Source organism: Hyperoodon ampullatus, assembly GCF_949752795.1.
Source record: "Hyperoodon ampullatus genome assembly, chromosome: 5".
NCBI lineage: Eukaryota > Metazoa > Chordata > Mammalia > Artiodactyla > Ziphiidae > Hyperoodon > Hyperoodon ampullatus.
This window is the reverse complement of record NC_136918.1, coordinates 50,656,029-50,680,367: the sequence shown is the minus strand read 5'-3', so window position 1 is coordinate 50,680,367 and position 24,339 is coordinate 50,656,029. Positions and strand designations below refer to the sequence as shown.

Below are 24,339 nucleotides of genomic sequence, written 5' to 3'. Positions count from 1 at the left end.
GAATCCACAGCCCCTTCACATCTAGTAACAATAGTAGTAAAAAGGTTACCTGAATTCCAAACTTACCTTATTGCCTTTGCTATAGCAGTTGATATCACTTTCCCACTCTATGATACAGGCGATTAAAAGTCTGCTTAGATGTCAGAATTTATAAAATGGGAATTTAATCTGAACTTTATACCTGATTTTGACCACTTCCAGATTTAGCATGCCATAATAACACTTAAAACAGTCGACAGTCATTTGACTAAAAACACAAGTTATTTATAAACCACTTAATATGTATTTACTTTTGTATACAGATTGTAATCCAAGAAAAACAAGATGGTAAATTAAGAGCTCAGATATCTTAGACAAGACTTGACTTCTGGGCTTCAGAAAGATGTGGAAACTTTTCCTGAAGAAACTTTGCTTTCTTGCTTGCTAAACTTCTCTTCCTTGCTTTGATGCGGGCTTGTTTCTCAGTTCTCAATCTAGGTAAATAAAAGCATAACAGCAATTTATACAAAACTATTTCCCTGTTACTCGGTACCGTCAATATATGTCCAAATCAATCACTTAAAGACCTCAATCATGCCCATCTCTGTATTAGGTGTGTAATGTATATTATTAAGCTTGAATAATCATCGTAAACCTACACAAGTCAAAGATAAACATGAAATCAAAGCATCTGTAACGCTACACCAATTCTCCTTCCTATTTCCTGACTGGAAAGGAAGAACAGACCTGTGAGCCTCTAACGGACTGGGCTTTCTCCTTTATTTTTAGAAATAATGTAGTTTTATTGAATACATTAGATATTTTAAAGAGATACATCCTGAGATGTTTAGGAATTCCCTAATTTCAAATAGCACTCAGTCCAACATCATTTCCCCACAACTGAGAGAATAAAGCCATGCTAAGAGATGACGCTTCATGCTAGCTGGACTAGCCACTCTGAGTTTGCCTTTACCTATCAGCATCCCAGGGCATTAGGCCTTTGTGCCTCAGCTAAATTATGTTGACTTCTAAGGTCACTTTCGAATTATCAAAATTGCAAATGATAAATTCATGGATGCCTAGCCTCTACTAAAATTGAAATATAACAGTACAGTTAAGAGACAGGTACTGGGACTTCCCTGGTGGCACAGTGATTAAGAATCAGCCTGCCGGGCTTCCCTGGTGGCCCAGTGGTTGAGAGTCCGCCTGCCAATGCAGGGGACACGGGTTCGTGCCCCGGTCTGGGAGGATCCCACGTGCCGCGGAGCGGCTGGGCCCGTGAGCCATGGCCGCTGGGCCTGCGCGTCCGGAGCCTGTGCTCCGCAGCGGGAGAGGCCACAGCAGTGAGAGGCCCGCGTACCGCAAAAAAAAAAAAAAAAAAAAAAAAAAAAAAGAATCAGCCTGCCAATGCGGGGGACACGGGTTCGAACCCTGGTCCAGGAAGATCCCACATGCCGTGGAGCAACGAAGCCCATGTGCCACAACTACTGAGCCTGTGCTCTAGAGCCCACGAGCCACAACTACTGAAGCCCGCGCACCTAAAGCCCGTGCTCCGCAACAAGAGAAGCCACCACAATAGGAAGCCTGTGCACCACAACGAAGAAGAGCAGGCCCTGCTTGCTGCAACTAGAGAAAGCCCGCGCAGCAATGAAGACCCAATGCAGCCATAAATAAATAAATATTTATTTATTTATTTAAAAAATTAAAAAAGAATTCTATATTCAGCAAAACTCATTCCAGAGTGAAGGTGAAATAAAGGCCTTTATATTAAAAAAAAAAAAAAGGTACTGAATAACTACAATATGCCAGTGCTATGGGGGAGGTCACAGAAATTTGAGAAGGGTTATATTTGGATAGAGAGAAAAATACATATACAAAATATATAAGCTACTTTATAAATTAAGTATAAAGTAAGACTAAACAAAGTTGAAATCAGATTACGCATTCTATTCTTCAGTCTTCGCTCCAACTAAATTTTGGCCATTTAAAAAAATAAACCCATGTGAAAGAATAAAGGTTTGCTATTCTTAAGAATATCCAGAAGATTATGCTGCATGCTCTGAAGGTAAGGCTAAAGGTAGTTTCAAAAACAATATATTTAAGGCCTGTAAAAGTGACACTGCATTCATAAATTCTCATACATTAAAGTCACATTATTTACAGCTTCACATTACGGTGAAGGGACAAAAGGATCAAATTGCACATTAGGTTTGGAGACAGCGAGGAGGAAAAGCCAGTGCAGTTAATTTCTTCAATTGCTTATTTCATTTCACCAAGCCCTGCAATAACATGAGCTCACACTCCATGCAGCTGAAGTATTTGGACCTTCCTTTTAACAATCCAAAAAGATTTAATCATCTACTTACACAGAACAGATTGATGAATAGGAAGACAAAACTTTTGAAAGGATATATATTAAAATGTTAACAGTAGCTATTTCTGGATGGTGAAACTACATAAGACTAATTTTTTTTACCTGATTTTTCTAGTTTTTTGACAATGAACATGTATTAGTTATATAAAAGCTTAACACACGTCATCTGATGTAACGATACATTTTAATACTAATGGTACTTGTGCTCACCTGACAAAACGTTCCACATAGGGCATTGCAAAGAATCGTTTTCTATTGTATCTTTTATTTAGGTACCAAGGTATAGGCCACTGCTTGAACTTGTGCCTGCCAAGAAAACAAAAGGTATCACCCTACAGAAAACATTTAATACATTTTCACTTTTTTACAGAGTTTTAGCCTTCTTTGAACTAAATATGTTTTCAATAAAATGAGATGTAATTGGCTTTTTAAAGATTTAAAAATTTTTATAGTTTAAATATAAGACACTTATGAATCCACTGCAAAATTTCAGATGTTAATATTTTGCAATGTTTGCTTCAGATCACTCTTTTAAAAATATATATATATAAAAGTTTAAAGACACAGCTTAAGTTCTCTACTTTCACAATAACAATAGCTTCTAGCCATAAACTGGAGTGTATCATTACCAGATGTATTTTGTACTTTTACTACATATATATGTGTGTACTAATTTTATATATGTACACATACACATGTATACACACACATAATTTGAAACATTGATATATACATGTATATGTTTTGTTTTTAAAATGTAAGTAAATTGCACCAACTGATATAGATATCTATTATCTATCTCAACATAACAAAACCTAAAAAAATCATAATGCTGAGTAGGAAAAAAGGAAATTGTGAATTCATATTGTAACATTTATTTGAAAATATTTCAATTAAAAAAGTAACAGGATTAATTTCAGGGCATATAACCAATCTTCTCTAAAAATCCATAATTAATCTGTAATATCAGAAGCCTAAGTTCCAATCTCTTTGTAATTTTGGCATTTAGCATATAATTTGACAGGCAGTGCCACTGGAGCAATGAACCACACTGCTTTAAGCAGAATAGATAGAGGCACTGAATTCCCTCAGTTCATCAGGAATCCCCTCAGTTCGTCAGGATGATAGTCTACCACTATTTTTCAACAACCAAGGGAAAGACACATCCAAAAAGTATTCTCTGACATTACTGCCACATGATTTTTTGTCAGAAAAAAAAATTTAGATGTAATGTTTTGAAGAATCTCTGCATTTAAAAGGCTAATTTAAATATTTTAACATGCAACAGAAAATTAGGGAAAAGGCATTGGAATTATAATGTTTCATTTAATAAGCTACATTGGAAAGATGATGTAACTGCTTTTTTTTTTTTTCCTGGCCACACAACATGTGGGATCTTAGTTCCCAGACCAGGATTTGAACCGGAGCCCCCTGCATTGGAAGCGCTACATCTTAACCACTGAACCACCAGGCAAGTCTTGATATAACTGCTTTGTTCCCTACTTTGTTTAACTCCAGGAAAGTTAAAAAGCAAAAATTTTTAAACCTTAATGAGAATAGCACTCTTACAGATTCTAAAATTGACACACATTCTCTCCCGTATCCTCACCCCTTCCTAACTGGCCTCAATTGGATTAATCCCAATAAAGTTTAGTAGAAAATAAAATAGATCAAAGTTCTTAGGCAGGTGTTTTGGCAATTCCTCTCTTTTCTGTACTGGATTACACAGTTACAGACAACACAGCCACTCCCCTAAATGTGGCTCCAAGCAGCCCCATTACCGCAAACTCCATTAAAAGAATCTACCAAATGCATTAAGTGCTGTTTTGTAGTGTAATTTCAAGAGTACAGGGAAGGTCTCCAACCACCCAAAATGCCTTCCTCATCTTGCTGACTGATGACAAAAATTTTACTAAAGATGCTTCCTTTTGGTAGTTCAACCCAAATGCAAATAAACCACTGGAAGAGAGAATATACTGGGTCTTCTCAATTACTTATACCTCAGTGTGAATGTTTACTATCACATCCTTTCCCAACGTCTGAAAGGACTTTGGAACTGGACATAGGGGACAAGATGCCACAAAGGTGGAAAGATTTAATGAAAATAAACTGTTTATTTTATTCAAAATTTGGTCTAGGGCCTATCCTAATGGCAATGGGAGCAAACTGAGACCGGTTCATGTGGCCTTATTCCTGGAGAACTTCTTTTTTAATAGTTCCAGGTTCTTAATGGGCAAAGAGGATAGGTGTGTCCTAAAATTAGCTTCATGGGATTTATAACCCTCTAAAATTACATGTGCATATGTAACTTTTTCCTGGGGGAAGGATCTATAACTTTCATCAAATTCTTAAAAGGTCATTTGATTCACATAAGATTAAGAACCACCATTATAAAGAACCTATAAATAACTGAATCATGCGAATGGGATGCCTGGCTACCAGATACAGCTACCTTCATTCATATCCTGAAGTTCAAAAGGGGTTTTGGGGCCTCTTTGCATATTACATACAGCTAATATATCTCATATTCTTAAAAGATGCTGGATGGGGAATGAGGCATGGGACTTCACTCTCATCTTAGAAGAGCCACTATGTACCAGATGATTCTTCCAAAGATATCTCTTCTCCAAGCACCAGGTCTAGCTTTTTCTTGACCAGTCTGAAGAAGTCTGAGGGCATCTTCCCTTTCCTGAACAACTTTATCTAATGCATCCATGGAATCTACTACCTGAGAAGAGAATAGAAAGATATAATTTCAACAATCACCACATGACAGAATTCCAAAGAAAGAAAACACATAATGACTATGCTACAGAAAACCTATGATGAATCTCTTTGTCAAAGAACCATTCTGTCAAATATTTCCTAAAAATCTTTCTGGCTGGGTATACATATACATAGGTGTCTGTAATATCACGTTTTGTAATTTTTTTAGTTTAGTTTCATTTAAATGAAAATCTATTCAGCTCAAATTTCCATATATTACTTTTGTTTGGAGTAGGATACACTTGCATAGATTCCTTTTGGAGACCCAATTTGACTCATCATTTTAAAACTCAATGAGCTATTAAGAAGTGATTAACAGCTGCTTTTTAAATATTAAAACCTATGTTTTGGCCTTAATTAATTAGTGTGTCCCTAACACTCAGATACAGAAATTTTGACCTACTTGGCAGCTGTTGCTATTATAGGGAACAGAATACCAACCTATCCTGATACTAATCTACAAAGATCCATCAAGACACAAGAAGATACCATTAGAACTTCTATTTTTTATCTCTTTCTTTTAACATTTCTATTATGTTTGACATTGTACATAATAATATATTGGCTGAGCAATACATACTTATTCAAAAATAAATATTCATACATTGGGGATTGTAATGACAGGTGAGCTAAATTTTTTCATAATTCTAAATCCTGAGAGCCATTTTTAGGTAGTGATATATGTGTATTATCTTAAGCATCATAACAGATATGAAATACTGCATATACGTACTTGTTCCTTATAAGAAACCTAAAAAGGGGAGGGGTATTAGATTATAAAGATAATTCCCCAGGTAGCTGTGGAACCTAAGAGAGATGTGAAAGCCACATATTTAGATAAGCTACTTCATAACCTATATATGCAGCTCACACTCAGCACTTTTATGGCCTACTTGACTCAAAGCCACACTAAATCCTCACACTACACGAATTTCTACAAAATCCTTGAGAAATAAAAGATGGGTAAGAATGACAAATCCTATCTTGAAGACAGACAAACTTAGAAGAGTGAAGAGACTACACTGATGAGGGCCTAATACAAAGCTCTCTGACCCTTAGGAACTCAGTAAACCTGGCTGTTGACTGACTACATTAAAGAGTCTGCCCAAGGTCAGGGCTGAGGTTCCTAACTGAAATCTAATGTTAGCTCACAAAGATAGAAAATAATGGCTACCAAGTCCACAGAGTTAACATCCAATTATTCATGTTCAAAGATAGAAAATAAATGGCTACCAAGTCCACAGAGTTAACATCCAATTATTCATGCTCATGCCAACAGATGAGAAAGAAAATCAAAAGTATCAATTAGATACACCCCATTCAAAAAAGCCAACTTCAAAGAGCTTTCTTTTCTAGTTTACAACTTTCCCAGAGCCAAAAGTGTCCTTACATAGTTCCGAAGCTTCAGCTTATATCTTAAATTGAGAATAATTCTTTTAAAACTTTTCTTGATAAATTTTCGTTAGTAGTATGTCACAAAGCACTGAGAAAACTGTATTTGAGGTTAAAAAATTATAATCACTTTCAGTTTAAAACTTTTACTTTTTTTTTTTTTTTTTTTAATTTTATTTTTTTTTGCGGTTTGTGGGTCTCTCACTGTTGTGGCCTCTCCCGTTGCGGAGCACAGGCTCCGGACGCACAGGCCCAGCGGCCAAGGCTCCCGGGCCCAGCCGCTCCGCGGCATTTGGGATCTTCCCAGACCGGGGCACGAACCCGTGTCCCCTGCATCGGCAGGCGGACTCTCAACCACTGCGCCACCAGGGAAGCCCATAACTTTTACTATTTTAGATTCTACTAATTCAGAAAGTATAGTACATATATGATTTACTGGGCTGAAGTTCACCTCTGAAATATATTCTTTAAAGCAGGGAGAGGGGATAATCTATTATTGCAGTTTAAAAGTCTTATCAGAACAGCACCATTATAGCAAAAGCTTTTTCATCAAATAAACAATGTGCTACTTATAAACAGCCGATCCACCTAGAAGAGTCTCTAAAGCATAACTTTCCTTAAAAGAAGAGTTGCCAAATATACCTAAAAATAAAGTAACATTACTTTACAAATGTTTTGTAGCAATGAAAACATGTACCACCCAGATCTTAGTTTCTAAATATACCATTCTCCATTCAAAGGAATCAGGGTTCCTCTGTAAAACAGCTGATTCCAGGGTTGGGGCAGGAAAAGTACAAGATGAATCCAGAATATCTTGCTATTCCTCATCAAAGAATGATGAGGACATATAGGCCAGCTTGAAGGAAAACACACTGGCCAAATCTAGAATGATGATATTAAAGGATTTTAACTCATTGAATAAAATTTGAATGCATGACTCAAGAAAGAAAAGGGAAAGGAAGGAAGACATGGAGAAAAGGAAAAGCCCTTTCTTACAGAAGAAAGCTAACAAATAATGTAGAATGAACAATGAAATTAGAAAATCACCATTTAGCAAACATCACAGTAATAATCACTGACTGAGGCAAAAATCATCATCAATAGATGCTAAAACCAATGAGTCCAAGTTGGAGGGTTTAAAAGATATTTACATGATCTCAATGTAAAGAAAAATGTAGTTACTCTACAGTGGAGAAACCTGACACCAGGCTAACCAAATTACTAATGCTAACAAGTTCAGTAACAGAACAAATCAACATTGCATGCCTCTTCATATGATGCACTGTGAAGAATACAGCATCACTTCTATGATATTACTGCCAATCATCATGATTATCATGAGAAACATCACAAACCCAAATTGGCCCATCCTCTTCAACAGTGTCAATGTCATGAAACACAAAGAAAGACTGAGTAATCAGATTCAAGGAGACTCAAGAGACAACACTGAAAACACACCAGCCAGGGTTTTTTTTTTTGCTATAAAAGGACATGTTGGAATAACTAATGAAATTTAAGTAAGATCTGTAGATTATAGTATTGTATCAATGTTAATTTCCTGATTTTGAAAACTGTACAGTGGTTATATAAGGAAATATCCTTGTTTTTTTTGGCAATATACACTAAAGTAGTTACGGGTAAAGGGATATCACATATATAACTTTCAAACAGCTGAGGAAAAATGTAGTTATGTGGAGAGGAGGCAAAGACGGATAAAGCAAATGTGGTAAAATACATAGGGAATTTGGGTGAAGGATGCCTCTTTGTATTTTTCTTGTAATTTTTCTGTCAGCCTAATGTTTTATCAAAATAAAGTTTAAAAACGCCAAAATATGATTAACTCAATGTTTATAAAGGCAGAATAACCTTCTCCATAATTAGGGTAAATAATTGAGATTTTATCCCACACCTTCTTTGACTCTCTGCAGGAATATCAGGTCCTAATGGTGGTGAGCAGTGTGGGGAAAGAAACCTGAAGCAGCTGAGGTAAGGTAGCAAGACTGAAGCCATTACAAAAAGCTGGGTTCCAATCTCACTGACTACTTACTATGAAACAGAAAAAAATCAATAAAGAGCTGACCCTGAAAGCACTCTATGAAAAAAAGAAACAACCTGATAAATCTAACTAAATAAAACATAAAACCTCTACATGGAAGAAATACCTTAAACATGTACAGCCATGAAAAAAATAATGGCAGATCTTCTGCACTTACTGATACGGAAAAATCTCCAAAATAAACTAGTAGGTAGAAGACGCAAGTTTCAGAACAGTATATACTGTATAACCACATTTGTGTAAATAAAAATAATCAGGCACATGCAGAGAAAAATTCTGATGAAATTCTGATGGATAAATAGGAAACACACAGGATTGATTACCTCTAGGAATGGAAATAAAGAACCCAAGTGATTTCTTTTTAATGATGAAGAAAATCTAACCTAAATAATAGTTGACCTTTTCACAGTAATGTGAACATACTTAATATTATTGAGCTACAGCAGGGGAATCAAGATGGCAGAGTAGGGGGAAGTAGAGCTCACCTCCCCCCCAAAAAACACATCAAAAATACATCTACATGTGGAACAATTCTCACAGAAAACTAACTGGAAACTGGCAGAAGATCTCCTACACAACCAATGCTGCACGGAAGATCTCCATGTAACCAGGTAGAACAGAAAAAAAGGGGCATCAGGTGAGGACCTGTGCCCCTGGGAAGGATCTGTAAGGAAGAGAAGGTTCACATGGGCAGACCCTCACTCTAAGGAGGGAGTGGATCAACCCACAATCTGGGCACCCCCATCCCAGTCCTGGGGTCCTGCACGAGGAGACAAGCCCCCTTGCCTGGTGGGAAATCCGCTGAGACAGATGGAAGAGCTAGAGAAGCCTTGACTCTACTTGGGAGGAGTGCACGCATGCTGGCTTGCTAACAATTAGGTCTGAGAGAGCCTTGCACTGGCAGCTGCTGTCCTGCTGTACTTCCCAATCTGAAACGGCTAATGCCCCGACCTCGCTCACTCCACACCATAGCCTGGCAGGAGATCAGGGCAAAGATTCAGTCTACTTAGGCAGAGAGAGACCAGGGTGCCTGGGATGTGATCTGGGCAGAGCCACAGAGACTATTATCAGTGCACACATGGGAGCAGTGTCTAGTCAGGCAGACACTGTCAGAGGGTGCACTGGGCACTGGCCACAAGAATGCAAAGCAGCTAAGCACTGAATCTCAGGCAGACAGGCCCAGGGCAGGAGTACCCAGACAGGCCAGGCTTTGTGTCCCAGAGAGAGCACCCTGGCTCTGCCCTCTCTGTGCAGCTGAGCACTAGATCTGGGGAAGACAGGTCCTGGAGAAGTCTGTCACAGAGGCAGCCCAGATCTCAGGCTGTAGCACAGCCACCTCAATTCCTGAAGACACAATGACCCAACCTCCACCCTACTCCACGCCACAGCCTTGCACTAGATCTGGAACAAACACAACACAGAAAGTGATAGGACCCTGGGATGCTTCCAGACAGAACCACACAGGTGGTGCAAAGATTTGCTGTGACCACAGGAGCCTCACTTGCTTCAGCAATCACCTCCTTTGGGGCAGGGCAACAGAGACTAATTGAACCTGACCCTCAGGCTTATACTCCAACAACTGGGGAGCAGACCCCACCCCTGACTGGGCAGTGACAGCTACAGAGCCAAGAGGAAGCCCTGCCTCACATCCAGCACAGACTCTAGACACCAGTCACAGCCCCTATTGAGGAAGTAATGATGAGTACTCTTAAGAAGGACATGACTGGCATCCAAAACCAGCCCTGACACCAAAAATACTGGACACAGTCTACACAGGGACACTCCCACATAAAAACATCCCTTTAAGACCACAATAGATAACTGTTTTTCCTAAATTCAGAGACAGAGAAAATTCAGTAAACCGAAAAAACAGAAGAACTGCTCCCAACTTAAAAAAACAAGAGAAATCCCCTGAAAGAACAAGTAATAAAATAGACCTCACCAGTCTACAGTCCCTGAGTTCAAAATGGAAACAGTAAAAGCAGGGACTTCCCTGGTGGCGCAGTGGTTAAGAATCCACCTGCCAATGCAGGGGACACGGGTTCAATCCCTGGTCCGGGAAGATCCCACATGCCGTGGAGCAACTAAGCCCGTTGCTCACACACAACTTGTGCTCACCCACAACTCCTGAGCCTGCGCTCTAGGGCCCATGAGCCACAACTACTGAGCTCACGTGCCACAGCTAATGAAGTCTGCACACCTACAGCCCATGCTCCACAAGAGAAGCCACTGTAATGAGAAGCCCATGGACTGTGATGAATAGTAGCCCCTGCTCGCCCCAACTAGAGAAAGTCCATGAGCAGCAACGAAGACCCAACACAGCCAAAAATAAATAAATAAACACATAATTTTAAATAAATAAATAAATAAATAAAAGCAGATAAAAATAATAAAAATAAAGATCACTATAACAAGGAACCAGAAGCTTTATAAAGATGAACCAATCAAAATTAGACAATTCAATTGCCGGTATGAAAACCAATCTAGAAGCAATGAATAGCACACTAAATGACACAGAAGGACAAATAAGTACTCTGGAAGACAGAATAATGGAAACTACCCAACAAAATAGCAGACAGAAAGACAAATGAAAAAAATGAAAGCACCACAACAAAGAGTAGCCCCCACTCACTGCAACTAGAGAAAGCCCTCATGCAGCAACAAAGATCCAGTACAGCCAAAAAAAATTTTTTTTAATTTAAAAATAAATAAATAAAAATAAATTTTAAAAAATGAAAGCAACAGACGAGATCTATGGGATACTATAAAGCACTCCAACCTACACATAATAGGGATTCCAAAAGGAGAAGAGAGAGAGAGAGAGAGAGAGAAGGGGATCAAAAATGTATTTGAAGAAATTATGGCTGAAAACTTCCCAAACCCAAAGAAGGAAACAGATATCAAGGTACAGGAAGCATAGGGGGTCCCAAACAAGAGGAACCCAAACAGACTCACACCAAGACATATCATAATTAAAACAGCAAAAGGTAAAGATAAAGAGAAGATTCTAAAGGCAGGAAGAGAAAAACAAAAAGTCAGTTACAAGGGAACTCCCATAAAGCCAGAAGGGAGTAGCACAATATACTCAAGCCCTGAAAGGGGAAAATCCTGCAACCTAGGATACTCTACCCTGCAAGATTATCATTTACAATAGAAAGAGAGAGAATATCTCAGACAATCAAAAATTAAAAGAATTCAGCAATACTAAACTTACCCTAAAAGAAATATTGAAGGGTCTTCTCTAAATAGAAAAGAAGAAAGACTCTATAGGAAAGGGAAAATCACAGTAGGAAAGGCAAACATGTAAAAGGACTGAAAATCATTTAAATAAGCCAGTACATAGATTAAAAAACAAAGAAATTTTGTAAAGCAATGATAGCTACAATTAACAGCAAAAGGATAAGCATGAAGATGTAAAACAGGACACCAAAATCACAACATGTTGGGGAGGGAAGAATAAAAATGTAGATCTTTTAGAATGTGTTTGAACTTGTATGATTATCAGATTAAAGCAACTAGATATAGTTATGGGTCAACATACCATACTTACGATATGGTAACCACATATCAAAAACCTACAATAGATTCACAAAAACAAAAAGAAAGGAACTCAAGGGAATTCCCTGGTGGTCCGGTGGTTAGGACTCTGTGCTTTCACTGCCAAGCACACAGGTTCAATCCTTGGCTGGGGAGCTAAGAATCCTGCAAGCCACGCAGCATGGCAAACAAAAAAAAGGAACTCAAGCATACTACAAAAGAAAATAATCAAGCCACAAAAGGAAAAACAAAAAGAAGAAATTAACAAAGAAAAACTATAAAATAACCCCTGGAAAACAAAGATTAAAATGGAAAAAAGTACATACTAATAAATAATTACTTTAAATGTCAATGGACTAAATGCTCCAATCAAAAGACACAGATTGGCAGACTGGATTAAAAAACCAAGAACCTACAATATGCTGCCTGAGAGACTCACTTCAGGGTGAAAGACATAGTCTGAAAATGAGGGGATCAAAAAAGATACTTCATGCAAATGGAAATGACAAGAAAGTGGGGTAGCAATACTCCTATCAGACAAAATAGACTTTAAAACAAAGGCCATAAAGAAAGACAAAGGACACTATATAATGATAAAAGGATCAATACAGAAGAGGATATTACACTCGTCAACATATATGCACCCAATATAGGAGCACCTAAATATATAAAATGAATACTAACAGATGTAAAGGGAGAAACGGACAATAATACAATAATTGCAGGAGACTTTAACACCCCACTGACATCAATGGACAGATCATCCAGATAGAAAATCAATATGGTAACAGAGGTCCTAAATGACACAACAGACTAGTTGGACTTAATTGACATATGGGACACTACATTAAAAAAAAACAGAATACACATGCATTCAAGCATGCATGGAACATTCTCTAGGATAGACCACATACTAGGTCACAAAACAAGCCTCAACAAATTTAAGCAGATAGAAATTATCTCAAGCATCTTTTCTGACCATAATGGTATAAAACTAGAAATGCACCACAGTGAGAAAAATGGGAAAAGAACAAACACATGGAAACTAAAGAACATGCTACAAAAAAACCAATGGGTCAATAATGAAATCAAAGAAGGAATCAGAAAATACCTCAAGACAAAAGACAATAACCACCACTGGGATGCCACAAAAGCAGTTCTAAGAGGGAAGTTCACAGCAATACAGGCCTTCCTCATGAAACAAGAAAAATCTCAAATAAACAACCTAAACTACCACCTAAAAGAATTAGAAAAAGAACAAACAAAACCTAAAGTCTTCAGAAGGAAGGAAATAATAAAGATCAGAGAGGAAATAAATAAAATAGAGATTAAAAAAAAAACAATAGAAAAGATCAATAAAACTAAGAGCTGTTTTTTTGAAAACATAAACAAAATTAACAAACCTTTAGCCAAGCTTACCCAGAAAAAAGGACCCAAATAAACAAAATAAGAAATGAAAGAGGAGAAATAACAACCAATATCACAGAAATACAAAAAATCATAAGAGAATACTATGAATAGTTATATGTCAACAAATTGAAAAACCTAGAAGAAATGGACACGTTTCTAGAAACATACAGCCTACCAAAAGTGAGTTAAGAAGAAACAGATTATTTGAACAGATCATCACTAGAAGTGAAATAGAATATGTAGTTTTAAAACTCCCTGCAAACAAGAGTCCAGGACCGACTGCTTCACTGGGGAATTCTATCAAACATACAAAGAACTTATATATTTATACCAAACCTTCTCAAACTATTCCAAAAGACTGAAGAGGTGGGAACACTCCCAAAGATATTCTATGAAGCCACCAGTAGCCTGATTGATACCAACACCAAAGACACTACAAAAAAAAAGAAAATTACAGGTCAACACCTTTGATGAATATAGACACAAAAAATTTCAATAAATATCAGCAAACTAAATCCGGCAATACTTAAAAAGGATCATACACCACGATCACGTTGGGTTCACTCCAGGGTCACAAGGATGGTTCAACATAGGCAAATCAATCAATGTGATACACCACATTAACAAAAGGAAAGACAAAAAGCACATGAGCAAGCATCTCAATAGATGCACAAAAAGCATTTAACAAAATTCAACATCCATTCATGTTAAAAGCTCTCACCAAAGTGGGTAGAGAGGGAACATATCTCAACATAATAAAAGCCCTTTATGACAAACCTACAGCCAACATAATACTAAATGGTGAAAAGCTGAAAGCCTTCCTGCTAAATTCAGGAATAAAGATGCCCACTCTCACCACTTCTTTTCAATGTAGTACGTAGTATTGGATGTCCCAGCCTCAGCAATCAGAAAAGAAAAAGAAATAAAAGGTATCCAAATTGGAAGGGAAGAAGTAACACTGTCACTATTTGCATATGACATGATACTCTATATAGAGAACTCTGAAGTCTCCACACAAGAATAAATGAATTCAGCAAGGTAACAGGATATAAAATTAATATACAGAAATCTGTTGCATTTTTTTACACTAACAATGAAATACCACAAAGAGAAAGTTAAAAGAAATTTTTTTAATTGTGTCAAAAAAAAACAAAGCCTAGGAATAAACTTAACCAAGGTGAAAGACCTATACACTGAAAACTATAAAACACTGATAAAGGAAACTGAAGATGATTCAAAGAAATGAAAAGATACCTTATGCCCTTGGATTGGAAGACATAATACTGTTAAAATAGCCATACTACCCAAAGCAATCTACAGATTTAACGCAACCCCTATCAAAATACTCATGACACTTTTCACAGAACTAGAACAAATAATCTTAAAATTTATATGGAACCACAAAAGACCCAGAATTACCAAAGCAATCCTGAGAAAAAGGAACAAAGCTGAAGGTACAACCCTTTCAAACTTCAGAACTATACTACAAAACTACAGTAATCCAAACACAGTGGCGTTGGCACAAAAACAGACATATAAATCAATGGAACAGAATAGAGTCCAAAAATAAACCCATGCACCTACAGTCAATTAATCTACGACTTCAGACTATACTACAAAACTACAGTTATCAAAACACTATGGTACTGGCACAAAAAGAGACAGATCCATGGAAGAGAATAGAGAGCCCAGAAATAAACCCACACACCTATGGTCAATTAATCTTAGATGAAGGAGGCAAGACTATACAATGGAAAAAAGAATCTCTTCAGCAAATGGTGTTGGGAAAGCTGGACAGCCACATGTAAATCAATAAATTAGAACACTCCCTTACGCCATATGAAAAAATAAACTCAAAATGGTTTAAAGGCCTAAATATAAGACATGATACCATAAAATTCCTAGAAGAGAACATAGGCAAAATGTTCTTAGACATAAATCATAGCAATATTTTCTTAGATCAGTCTCCCAAAGCAAAGGAAATAAAAACAAAAATAAACAAATGGGACATAATCAAAATGTAAAAGCTTTTGCACAGCAAAGGAAATCATCAACAAAATGAAAAGACAACATATAGAACAGGAGAAAGTATTTGTAAATGATGCGACTGACAAGAGGTTAATATCCAAAATACACAAACAGCTCATACAACTCAATATTGAAAAAACAAACAACCTAATCAAAAAATGGGCAGAAGACCTAAATAGACATTTCCCCAAAGACATACAGATGGCCAACAGCCACACAAAAAGATGCTCAACATCGTTAATTATTGAAGAAATGCAAATCAAAACCAAATGAGATATCACCTCACACCGGTCAGAATGGCTATCATCAAAATGTCTACAAATAATAAATACTGGAGAAGGTGTGAAGAAAAGGGAACCCTTCTGCACTTTTGGTGGGAATGTAAATTGGTGCAGCCACTACAGAAAATTTTCCTTTAAAAAATAAAAATAGCGCTACCATATGATCCAGCAATCCCACTCCTTGGTATACTTCTGGAAAAAAGAAAAACTCGAATTTGGAAAGATACATGCACCCCAATGTTCACAGCAGCACTATTTACAACAGCCAAGACATGGAAACAACTGAAGTGCCCATGAACAGACAAGTGGCTTAGGAAGATGTGACGTATATATACAAATACATATATATACACACACACATGTATATACATACATACATACACACACACACACGCACAATGGAATATTACTCAGACACAATAAAGAATGAAATACTGCCATTTGCAGCAACATGGATGAACCTAGAGAATATTATACTTAGTGAAGTCAGACAGAGAAAGATCAATATCATGATATCGTTTATATGCTGAATCTAAAAAAAAAGATACAAATGAATCTATATACAAAACAGAAACAGACTCACAGACATAGAAAAAAAGCGTATGGTTACCAAAGAGAAGAGGGAGTGGGGGAAGGATAAATTAGGAATATGGAATTAACAGATAGAAACTACTATACATAAAATAGATAAGCAACAAGGATTTACTGCACAGCACAGGGAATTATGTTCAATATCTTGTAATAACCCATATTGGAAAACAATCTGGAAAAAAATACATATATATAAAACTAAATCACTATGCTGTACACCTGAAACTAACACAATTTTATAAATTAACTATGCTTTAATTAAAAAACTGTACACTTAAAAATGGTTAAGATGATAAGTTTTGTTATGGGTTTTTTACATCAATTTTTTAAAAAAGCATTAAACAAATCTGACCTAGTTGGTGCAGAAGTAGCTAAACCAGGACTAGAAATGTAAAATAGTGCAGGTACTTTAGAAAACGGTTGGGCTGTTTCCTAAAATTTCAAACACAGATTTAGCAAACAACACAGCAGTTTTACTCCTAGGTATCTACCCAAGATAAATAAAAACATATGTCCACGCATATGCTGGGGGCTGTAGGTAGGAATGGGAGTGACTGCAGATGGGCATGAGATTTCTTTTTGGGGTGATGGAAATGTTCTAAATTAGACAGTAGTGATAGTTGCATAACTCTGTAAATTTCCTAAAAATCAAGCAGAAATAGAAAGAAATCTACTTGCCAAGAATTATACGAACCATACACTCACGCCTTTTAGCTTTTATCCCACACTCAGCAGTCTCCAGCCTCCCACAAATCTCACCTTTTCTAACCGCTCCGGACTTGGCATTGGCAATCTCTGTCGCTTGGCCTCCTGTTCTAGAGTTAGAAGCATGTTTCTTTCTTTCAGGAGAACATACCTATATCAAAAAACAGAGCTTGTAATGCTATTCTGTGCTTATATTAATAAAATTGTGATTTTTTGACATCAAAATTAATGATCTGTACTCAAAAGTCCTTTAGAATAATCCTTTATATAGAGCTATATCTATTCTTACTCATTTGTTCAATAAATTTTCCATGTGCCACATACTGCATTAAGTGCCAGAAGAGTTACAAAAAAGCATAAAACGTAGTCCCTACATTCCAAGTGGAGAGAGAAGATGGAAGATAAATAACACTTATTCAGTTCCTGTTATACACCAGGCAATGTGCTAAATAAGTACATTATATACATTTATTTCACTGAATTCTCACAACAATTCTGAAGTTGGAACTCTCTACACATTCTAAATGAAGAAACTAAAGCTGAGAGAAGTAAGGTTTGGGAGGCACATGGCTAATCCAAAATTCAAATCCTGAACTCCCTGGGTGGAAAACCCATTCTATTTTTAGCCCACTATGCTCCCTCCACAACTGAAATGTGGTGTGGTATACTCAGTGGTATAGACACCAACTACCAGGAGAATTAAGTGGGAGAGATGAGACATTCCTTCTGGCTAAGATGATCAACGAAAGCTTCATAGAGATGGGATATGTTAGGCTGGAAACGAAACCAAAGCAAACACAATCAAATCACTGAAATCAAAACACTGAGGTGGCAAAGCTCAAGTGTGAGTGACTTTTGTGAATAAATAAGTTTGATTGAGAATCAGAGCTGGAAGAGAGGAAAGGAAATAAATGTGGAGGGCAAAGAAAATGAAACAACGGAATTGGGGTACTTTTTGGTATGGAAGAAGACAATTTGGGGGGAAGGAGTGACAGAAGATAAACTATTTGGCTTTAGCCAGGATGAATATTAAAACTGCCTTAACTATCCCTTTATGAATAACCAACAGTAAACGTGCTTTAAAACAATGTATTTTTTACCATGAATCTGTGCTGTTTTAAACATAACACTTCTGACACCAAATGAGGGGTTCTTCTCTCCTGACAGTAACACGTTGTCTTTTCCAACTCCCTCACACTAACCACCTGAATTCCACAGATTCCACAGATTTAAGTGTTCAGTCCCACAAGAAAGACTGCCCCACACTTCAGATGCCAACAGCAATTTCCAGGCCTCCCACATACCTGACTGACCAGCTACAAACTGGGGGTTCCAACAACCCTGTCCATGGGTTTGATAATTTGATAGAATAGCTCACAGAATTCAGGAAAGCACTTTACTCTCTTACTGGTTTATTATAAAGGATACAACTCAGAAACAGCCAGATGGAAGAGATGCACAGGACAAGATATGGGGAAGGGGTGCAAAGTTTCCATGCCTTCTCAAGGCACACCACCCTCCCAGAACTTCCATGTACTTACCAACTTGGAAGCTCTCCAAACCTAGTTGTTTAGGGTTTATTATGGAGGTGTCATTATGCAGGCATGATTGATTAAATCACTGGCCACTGGTGACTGAACTCGATCTCTAGTCTCTCTCCCTCCCCAAAAGTGGGGGTGGTGGTGAGGCTGAATGCTCCATCCGCTAATCACACCTTGGCCTTTCTGGCAATCAGCCTCTGTCCTGAAGCTACACAACAATACCCCCCAGCCCCCACCGCCAAGAGCTGCCTGATGAGAAGACACTCATATCACTCAGGCAATTCCAAGGGATTTAGGAGCTGTGTGTTAAGCGATCAGAGACAAAGACAAAATATATATTTCTTATTGTATCACATAAATAAGCCTGTAATATTAGTGGTTTTATAAGCATTTTACAGTTCTTTAATCTGCCATGAAAGATAACCCTTTAAATCAAGGGATAAAACGTTAAATGCCTACTACAGTGCCTGGACAAATAGTAATTATGAGTAAAGGGAGCATGGTGAAAGAACAAGATGGGTAAGAAGTGGTATGCACTGCTCCATTTAGACCAGCCAACTGTCACCATGTAAAAATGCAGGTTCAGTGTTGCAACATCACAGGTCTGATTATTCAAGAGGAGCCAGAAATCCTTATTTTTGTGTGAAACTTCCCAATTTTTAAAACACAGTGCAGCCCAAACAAACATATCTCTGGGCTAAATATAGTCGATTAATGTGGGGGGATGGGGGGTCAAAAGATACAAATTCCCAGTTATAAAAGGAAAAAGTCATGGGGATGTTATGTACAGCAATGGTGACTATAGTCAATAATAGTGTACTGCATATTTGAAAGTACCTCAAAGACTGGATCTTGAAAATTCTCATCACAAGGAAAAAAACTTTTTGTAACTATGTATGGTGACAGATATTAACTGGACTTATTGTGATCATTTTACAATATATATAAATATTGAACCATTACATTGCACATCTGAAACTAATACAATGTTATGTCAATTATACTTCATTTATATATGTATATATACAATGCAAATCTGTCTTAAATCCTCTCAATTCTTTCTAATTTATCAGGAGAATCTGCCAGAAAAACCTACCCAAATTTCCAATTAAGTGCACCCTCCAATACTCTTCCTCAAAGCAAAATAAAAAGGAAGAAGGCCTAAATGTGACCAACTCATCCCCATTTTCTTTTATTAGTTTTTTGAAATTCTTAGTATAAAAGTGGTAGTATGACTGGTAGCAGTTACAGTAAAATTTCTAAACTCCCAACTACTTAAGAACTCTGATACATCTGTCATAATGTAATTTAACCTCTGTAGTACTTATAAAAATTTTAATGATCTTATATATCACCAACAGTACTATAAATCACTTTACTTAATTTTTTACATCAGATAAAGTTTATACCTCATTATTATACTACAACTGCTTCAAACACTTAGATGTTAATGTACTCAGTATACTTACCAAAGTTTATGTAAATCTTCATTACTTTTGTTCCTTAATTGCTGACAGGTCCATGAAGCTCCTATTAAAATGATAAATTCATAGCATGAAATAATTTTGTAGCTACATGCCCTGTGGCAAATTGCTTAACCTCTCTAAACCTGTTTCCTTATCTATAAAATGTGTAATAGCTTTATTATATTATAGTACAATATATAATTAGGATTTGTGATTAAATTAGATAACACATGAAAATATTAGTAATGTGACTGGCAATAGCATTCAAAAACTGTTAGTATAGAATGTACCTTCACAGTCTAATGTCAAAATACTTAATATCATTATAAATTAATTATCAATTATCTCTAAAAAAATGAAATGTAAAACAAACCCCAAACCTCACTTTAGTTAATTTCAACCTACTCCTCTTCTAAACCTTTTGCCAACCTTCCAAGGAACAGTTAACTCTACTACAGTTAACTCTACTATTATACTGTCCTTCTAATCTTCTCTAATAGACATTCCCAAAGGAAATCAAAAAAGGAAACACTTAAGTAATTCCAAAACTGAATAAATAGTCCCAAAATGACACAGGGTTCAATAAAATTATTTAATATAGGTCAACCCAAGTATCTCACCAGATTTCACTTTTTCTTCCCCCCAATTCTTTGGGTCATCAAAAAATTCTTCCAGTCCTCTCCTAGACAATGTGGTATGAAGTAATCTATACTGGTGAAAAGATGTGACATTTGGTGTATGCTTAGTCAACAGACTAAGAGAAAACCTGCAACTGAACATATATAAACAGGTGATTCAAGTTTCACAACATTTGGATTTTATAAGCAATAAACGGAATCATTTCCTCATCTACAGTGTCAAAAAACCAACTTGGGTTTTCTACCCAAGAAACGATAAACTCATAAAATGCTTTAGAAATTATTTTTAACATGCCATTATATATGTTGCTATCCTGCAACTTCAGAGCCAATATATTGACATAATTATGTATATGTATTTTAAAGGTATTTTTTAAAATTTATTTATTTTTGATTGCATTGGGTCTTTGTTGCTGTGCACGGGCTTTCTCTAGTTGCGGTGAGCGGGGGCCACTCTTCGTTGCGGTGCCCAGGCTTCCCATTGAGGTGGCCTCTCCTGTTGCAGAGCACGAGCTCCAGGTGCCCAGGCCTCAGGAGTTGTGACTCGCGGGCTCTGGAGCGCAGGCCCAGCAGTTGTGGCACACGAACTTAGTTGCTCCACGGCATGTGGGATCTTCCCGGACCAGGGCTCGAACCCGTGTCCCCTGCCTTGGCAGGCGGATTCCCAACCACTGTGCCACCAGGGAAGCCCGACATAATTATATTTTAAGGTAACATTTTTAGGTCCTTCATATGCAGCTAGTGGGCATATAAGCAGATAAAAACATTCTGAACTTTAATTTTGTAACACATCAGAGACCCCAATGCTTCCTCCTTTAACCCAGTAATTCCACTGAATTTAGAAATTTCAACTAAAGAAATTATCAGAGGGACTCCCCTGGTGGCACAGTGGTTAAGACTCCAAGCTCCCAATGCAGGGGGCCTGGGCCTGGGAACTAGATCCCACATGCATGCTGCAACTAAGAGTTCGCATGCCACAACCAAGGACCCCACATGCTACAACTAAGGAGCCCTCGAGCCACAATTAAGGAGCCTGCCTGCCACAACTAAGACTTGATGCAACCAAATAAATAAAAAATAAATAAATTTTGTTTAAAAGACAAATTATCATAGATGAGAATTGATAAATCAAAGTGTCTATTGTGGTGATCATTTTGTAATGTATAAAAATATCGAATCACTATGTTGTACACCTGAAACTAATATAATATTATAAGTCAATTATACTTTTAAAAAGTCTATTAAAGCATTATATATGATATCAAAAAGCTTATAATAATGTAAATGTGCAACTGGGGAATGGTTAAAAACATTATTGTGCATCTGTATGATAATCTATTATGCAGTAATCTAAAAGTCATGTTTATAAAGAATATTTAATGACCTGGGGAAATAACTTAAAATACAATAATGAAGTGTATAACAAGTGTTGTATTCCTACCAAGAAAAATTTAACGTGAATCTAATCATGAGGAAACAATCAGACAAATCCAAATGAAGGAATATTCTAAAAAGGCTGACCTTATAAAAAATGTCAATATCATGAAAGAGAAAAAAGGAACCATTCTGGATTAAAGAAGACTAATGATACACGACAATTAACAGGATAAATGTTCATTGACTGGACTCTGAATTAAAAATTAAGAAAGAAAAAAAAAATTCCCCAGTGTGATCATTGTAGTATTGTGGTTAAGACAGTGTTCTTGTTCTTAGGAGATATATGCTGAAGTGTCATGATGTTTGCAATTCTGACATGCCTCAAATAGTTCAGAAAAATAAAGGCATGGATATAAGAAGTATAGAGAATGTGACAAAATGCTGAGGATTGGTTAACATAGGTGAAGAGTATACGGTTATTCTTTGTACTACTCTTACAACTTTCCTCTTGGCTTGAAATTTTTTAAAATAAAAAGTTGGAGAAACAAGGGTAGAACACAAAAATGCATATACGTAAATATTATCCTGATTTTATTTTAAAATTTCATGTACGTCTATATATTCAAAGTTAAAAAGAATAGAAGAAAATCTGTTTATCTCTGAATGGTAAAACCATAGTTGATGTTTACTTTCTTCTTCAAAGCACTTTACCCTATTTTCCAAAGTGTCTGTAAATGAACAGATATTTATTCAACAGTAATGATAAAAATCCAAAAAAAATTTTTAAGGAAAAACGATGATGAGATGGAAGAGACGATTGATTCAAGTTTGCTACTTTTCCAGTTACAACCCCTGAACCTCTGCAAAAAAACAAAAAATTTGCTTATCTCTGAGGTTAATGTAAGTTCACTTTATCTGAGAGATGCCCAATAAATGTGCTGGATTCAAGAGCACATACATTACTTCCTTTAAGAAAAAAAAAATGACAGGGCTTCCCTGGTGGCGCAGTGGTTGAGAATCTGCCTGCTAATGCAGGGGACACGGGTTCGAGCTGGGAAGATCCCACGTGCCGCGGAGCAACTAGGCCCGTGAGCCACAACTACTGAGCCTGCACATCTGGAGCCTGTGCTCCGCAACAAGAGAGGCCGCGATAGTGAGAGGCCCGCGCACCGCGATGAAGAGTGGCCCCCGCTTGCCACAACTAGAGAAAGCCCTCGCACAGAAACGAAGACCCAACACAGCCAAAAGTAAATAAATAAATTTTTTTTAAAAATGACATACCCAACTACTTGTAAAATTTAACTCATTAAAAACAAACGCTAATAAAAGGGAGCAAACCGTACACCATAACGTCAAAAATGATCGATCTGTCCAGAAGACAAGCGGTCTTTCTAGAAATAATAACCAACACGTGTAGGATATTCTTTTATCACACCTGCAGGGCGGCTTTCCGTTCATTTGGCTACTTTCATTTATTCCCTCAACATTTACTGAACAATCTCTTTTTGACAGACTCTGGGAGTACACCCTCCAACCCCTTTTTTAATCCATCCAAACCTGACACAGCCTTCAGTTCCACAGCCAAAAGCTCTTCAGTGAAGTTTTTCCCAACTCACCCAGCCGAACAGGATGCTTCCGTACCTCTAGGTTTAGTTCAACAAATACTGGATTTCTAAAGACCCCACGAACTGCCTGGTCCACAGCAGCTGGCAACAAAATGTTTGAGGAAGATACGGAAATGTCGCAGGTGGGGGACTTCTCCAAGGTCACTCACTCCTCACGTAGGTGGGTTCGGGCCCAGCCATACCAGGGGCCTTTCCATCCCTAAGCGTTTCTCAGCATCTCGGCAACCAAACAAGATCCAAAGTTGGAGAAGTGGACAGACCTACTCCTCACATCACTTACCTTGTGCTAGCAGGGGCCTGAGGACTTATTAACGACCTGGAGGCCTTCAGGGCCGCCGAGACTCTTCGGCAGAAAACAGCCAAACTGGCGGCAGCCATTTTTCCGCATAAGTAAGCAAACCGCATTTCCGCCAACAATGATGTCACTTCCGGCGTCTCACGCCGACCGGATGACGAAAACAGGAATTGGCTTTGCCCTCACTCAACATGGCCACTTTCCGGCTTCGCTCTCGTTAAGAAATAGGCTCTCTCGGCTCCCGTTACATTTGCCCGCTCTTCTCTTGCCCGTAGTAG

The 24,339-nt window shown here is 37.4% G+C and overlaps 1 protein-coding gene across 1 annotated transcript; it reads right to left on the bottom strand.

The window, feature by feature from the left end:
- Positions 1 to 260: 260 nt before the first annotated feature.
- On the bottom strand, positions 261 to 24,171 carry MRPL47 (mitochondrial ribosomal protein L47; the record flags this gene model as incomplete). Its single annotated transcript, XM_079704410.1, has 7 exons — positions 261 to 473; positions 2,564 to 2,659; positions 4,951 to 5,081; positions 17,174 to 17,270; positions 20,130 to 20,190; positions 20,747 to 20,898; positions 24,047 to 24,171. The coding sequence occupies 7 exons, from the start codon at positions 24,169 to 24,171 to the stop codon at positions 350 to 352; spliced, it is 786 nt and encodes a 261-aa protein (XP_079560536.1). The 3' UTR covers positions 261 to 349.
- Between the last annotated feature and the right edge of the window lie 168 nt (positions 24,172 to 24,339).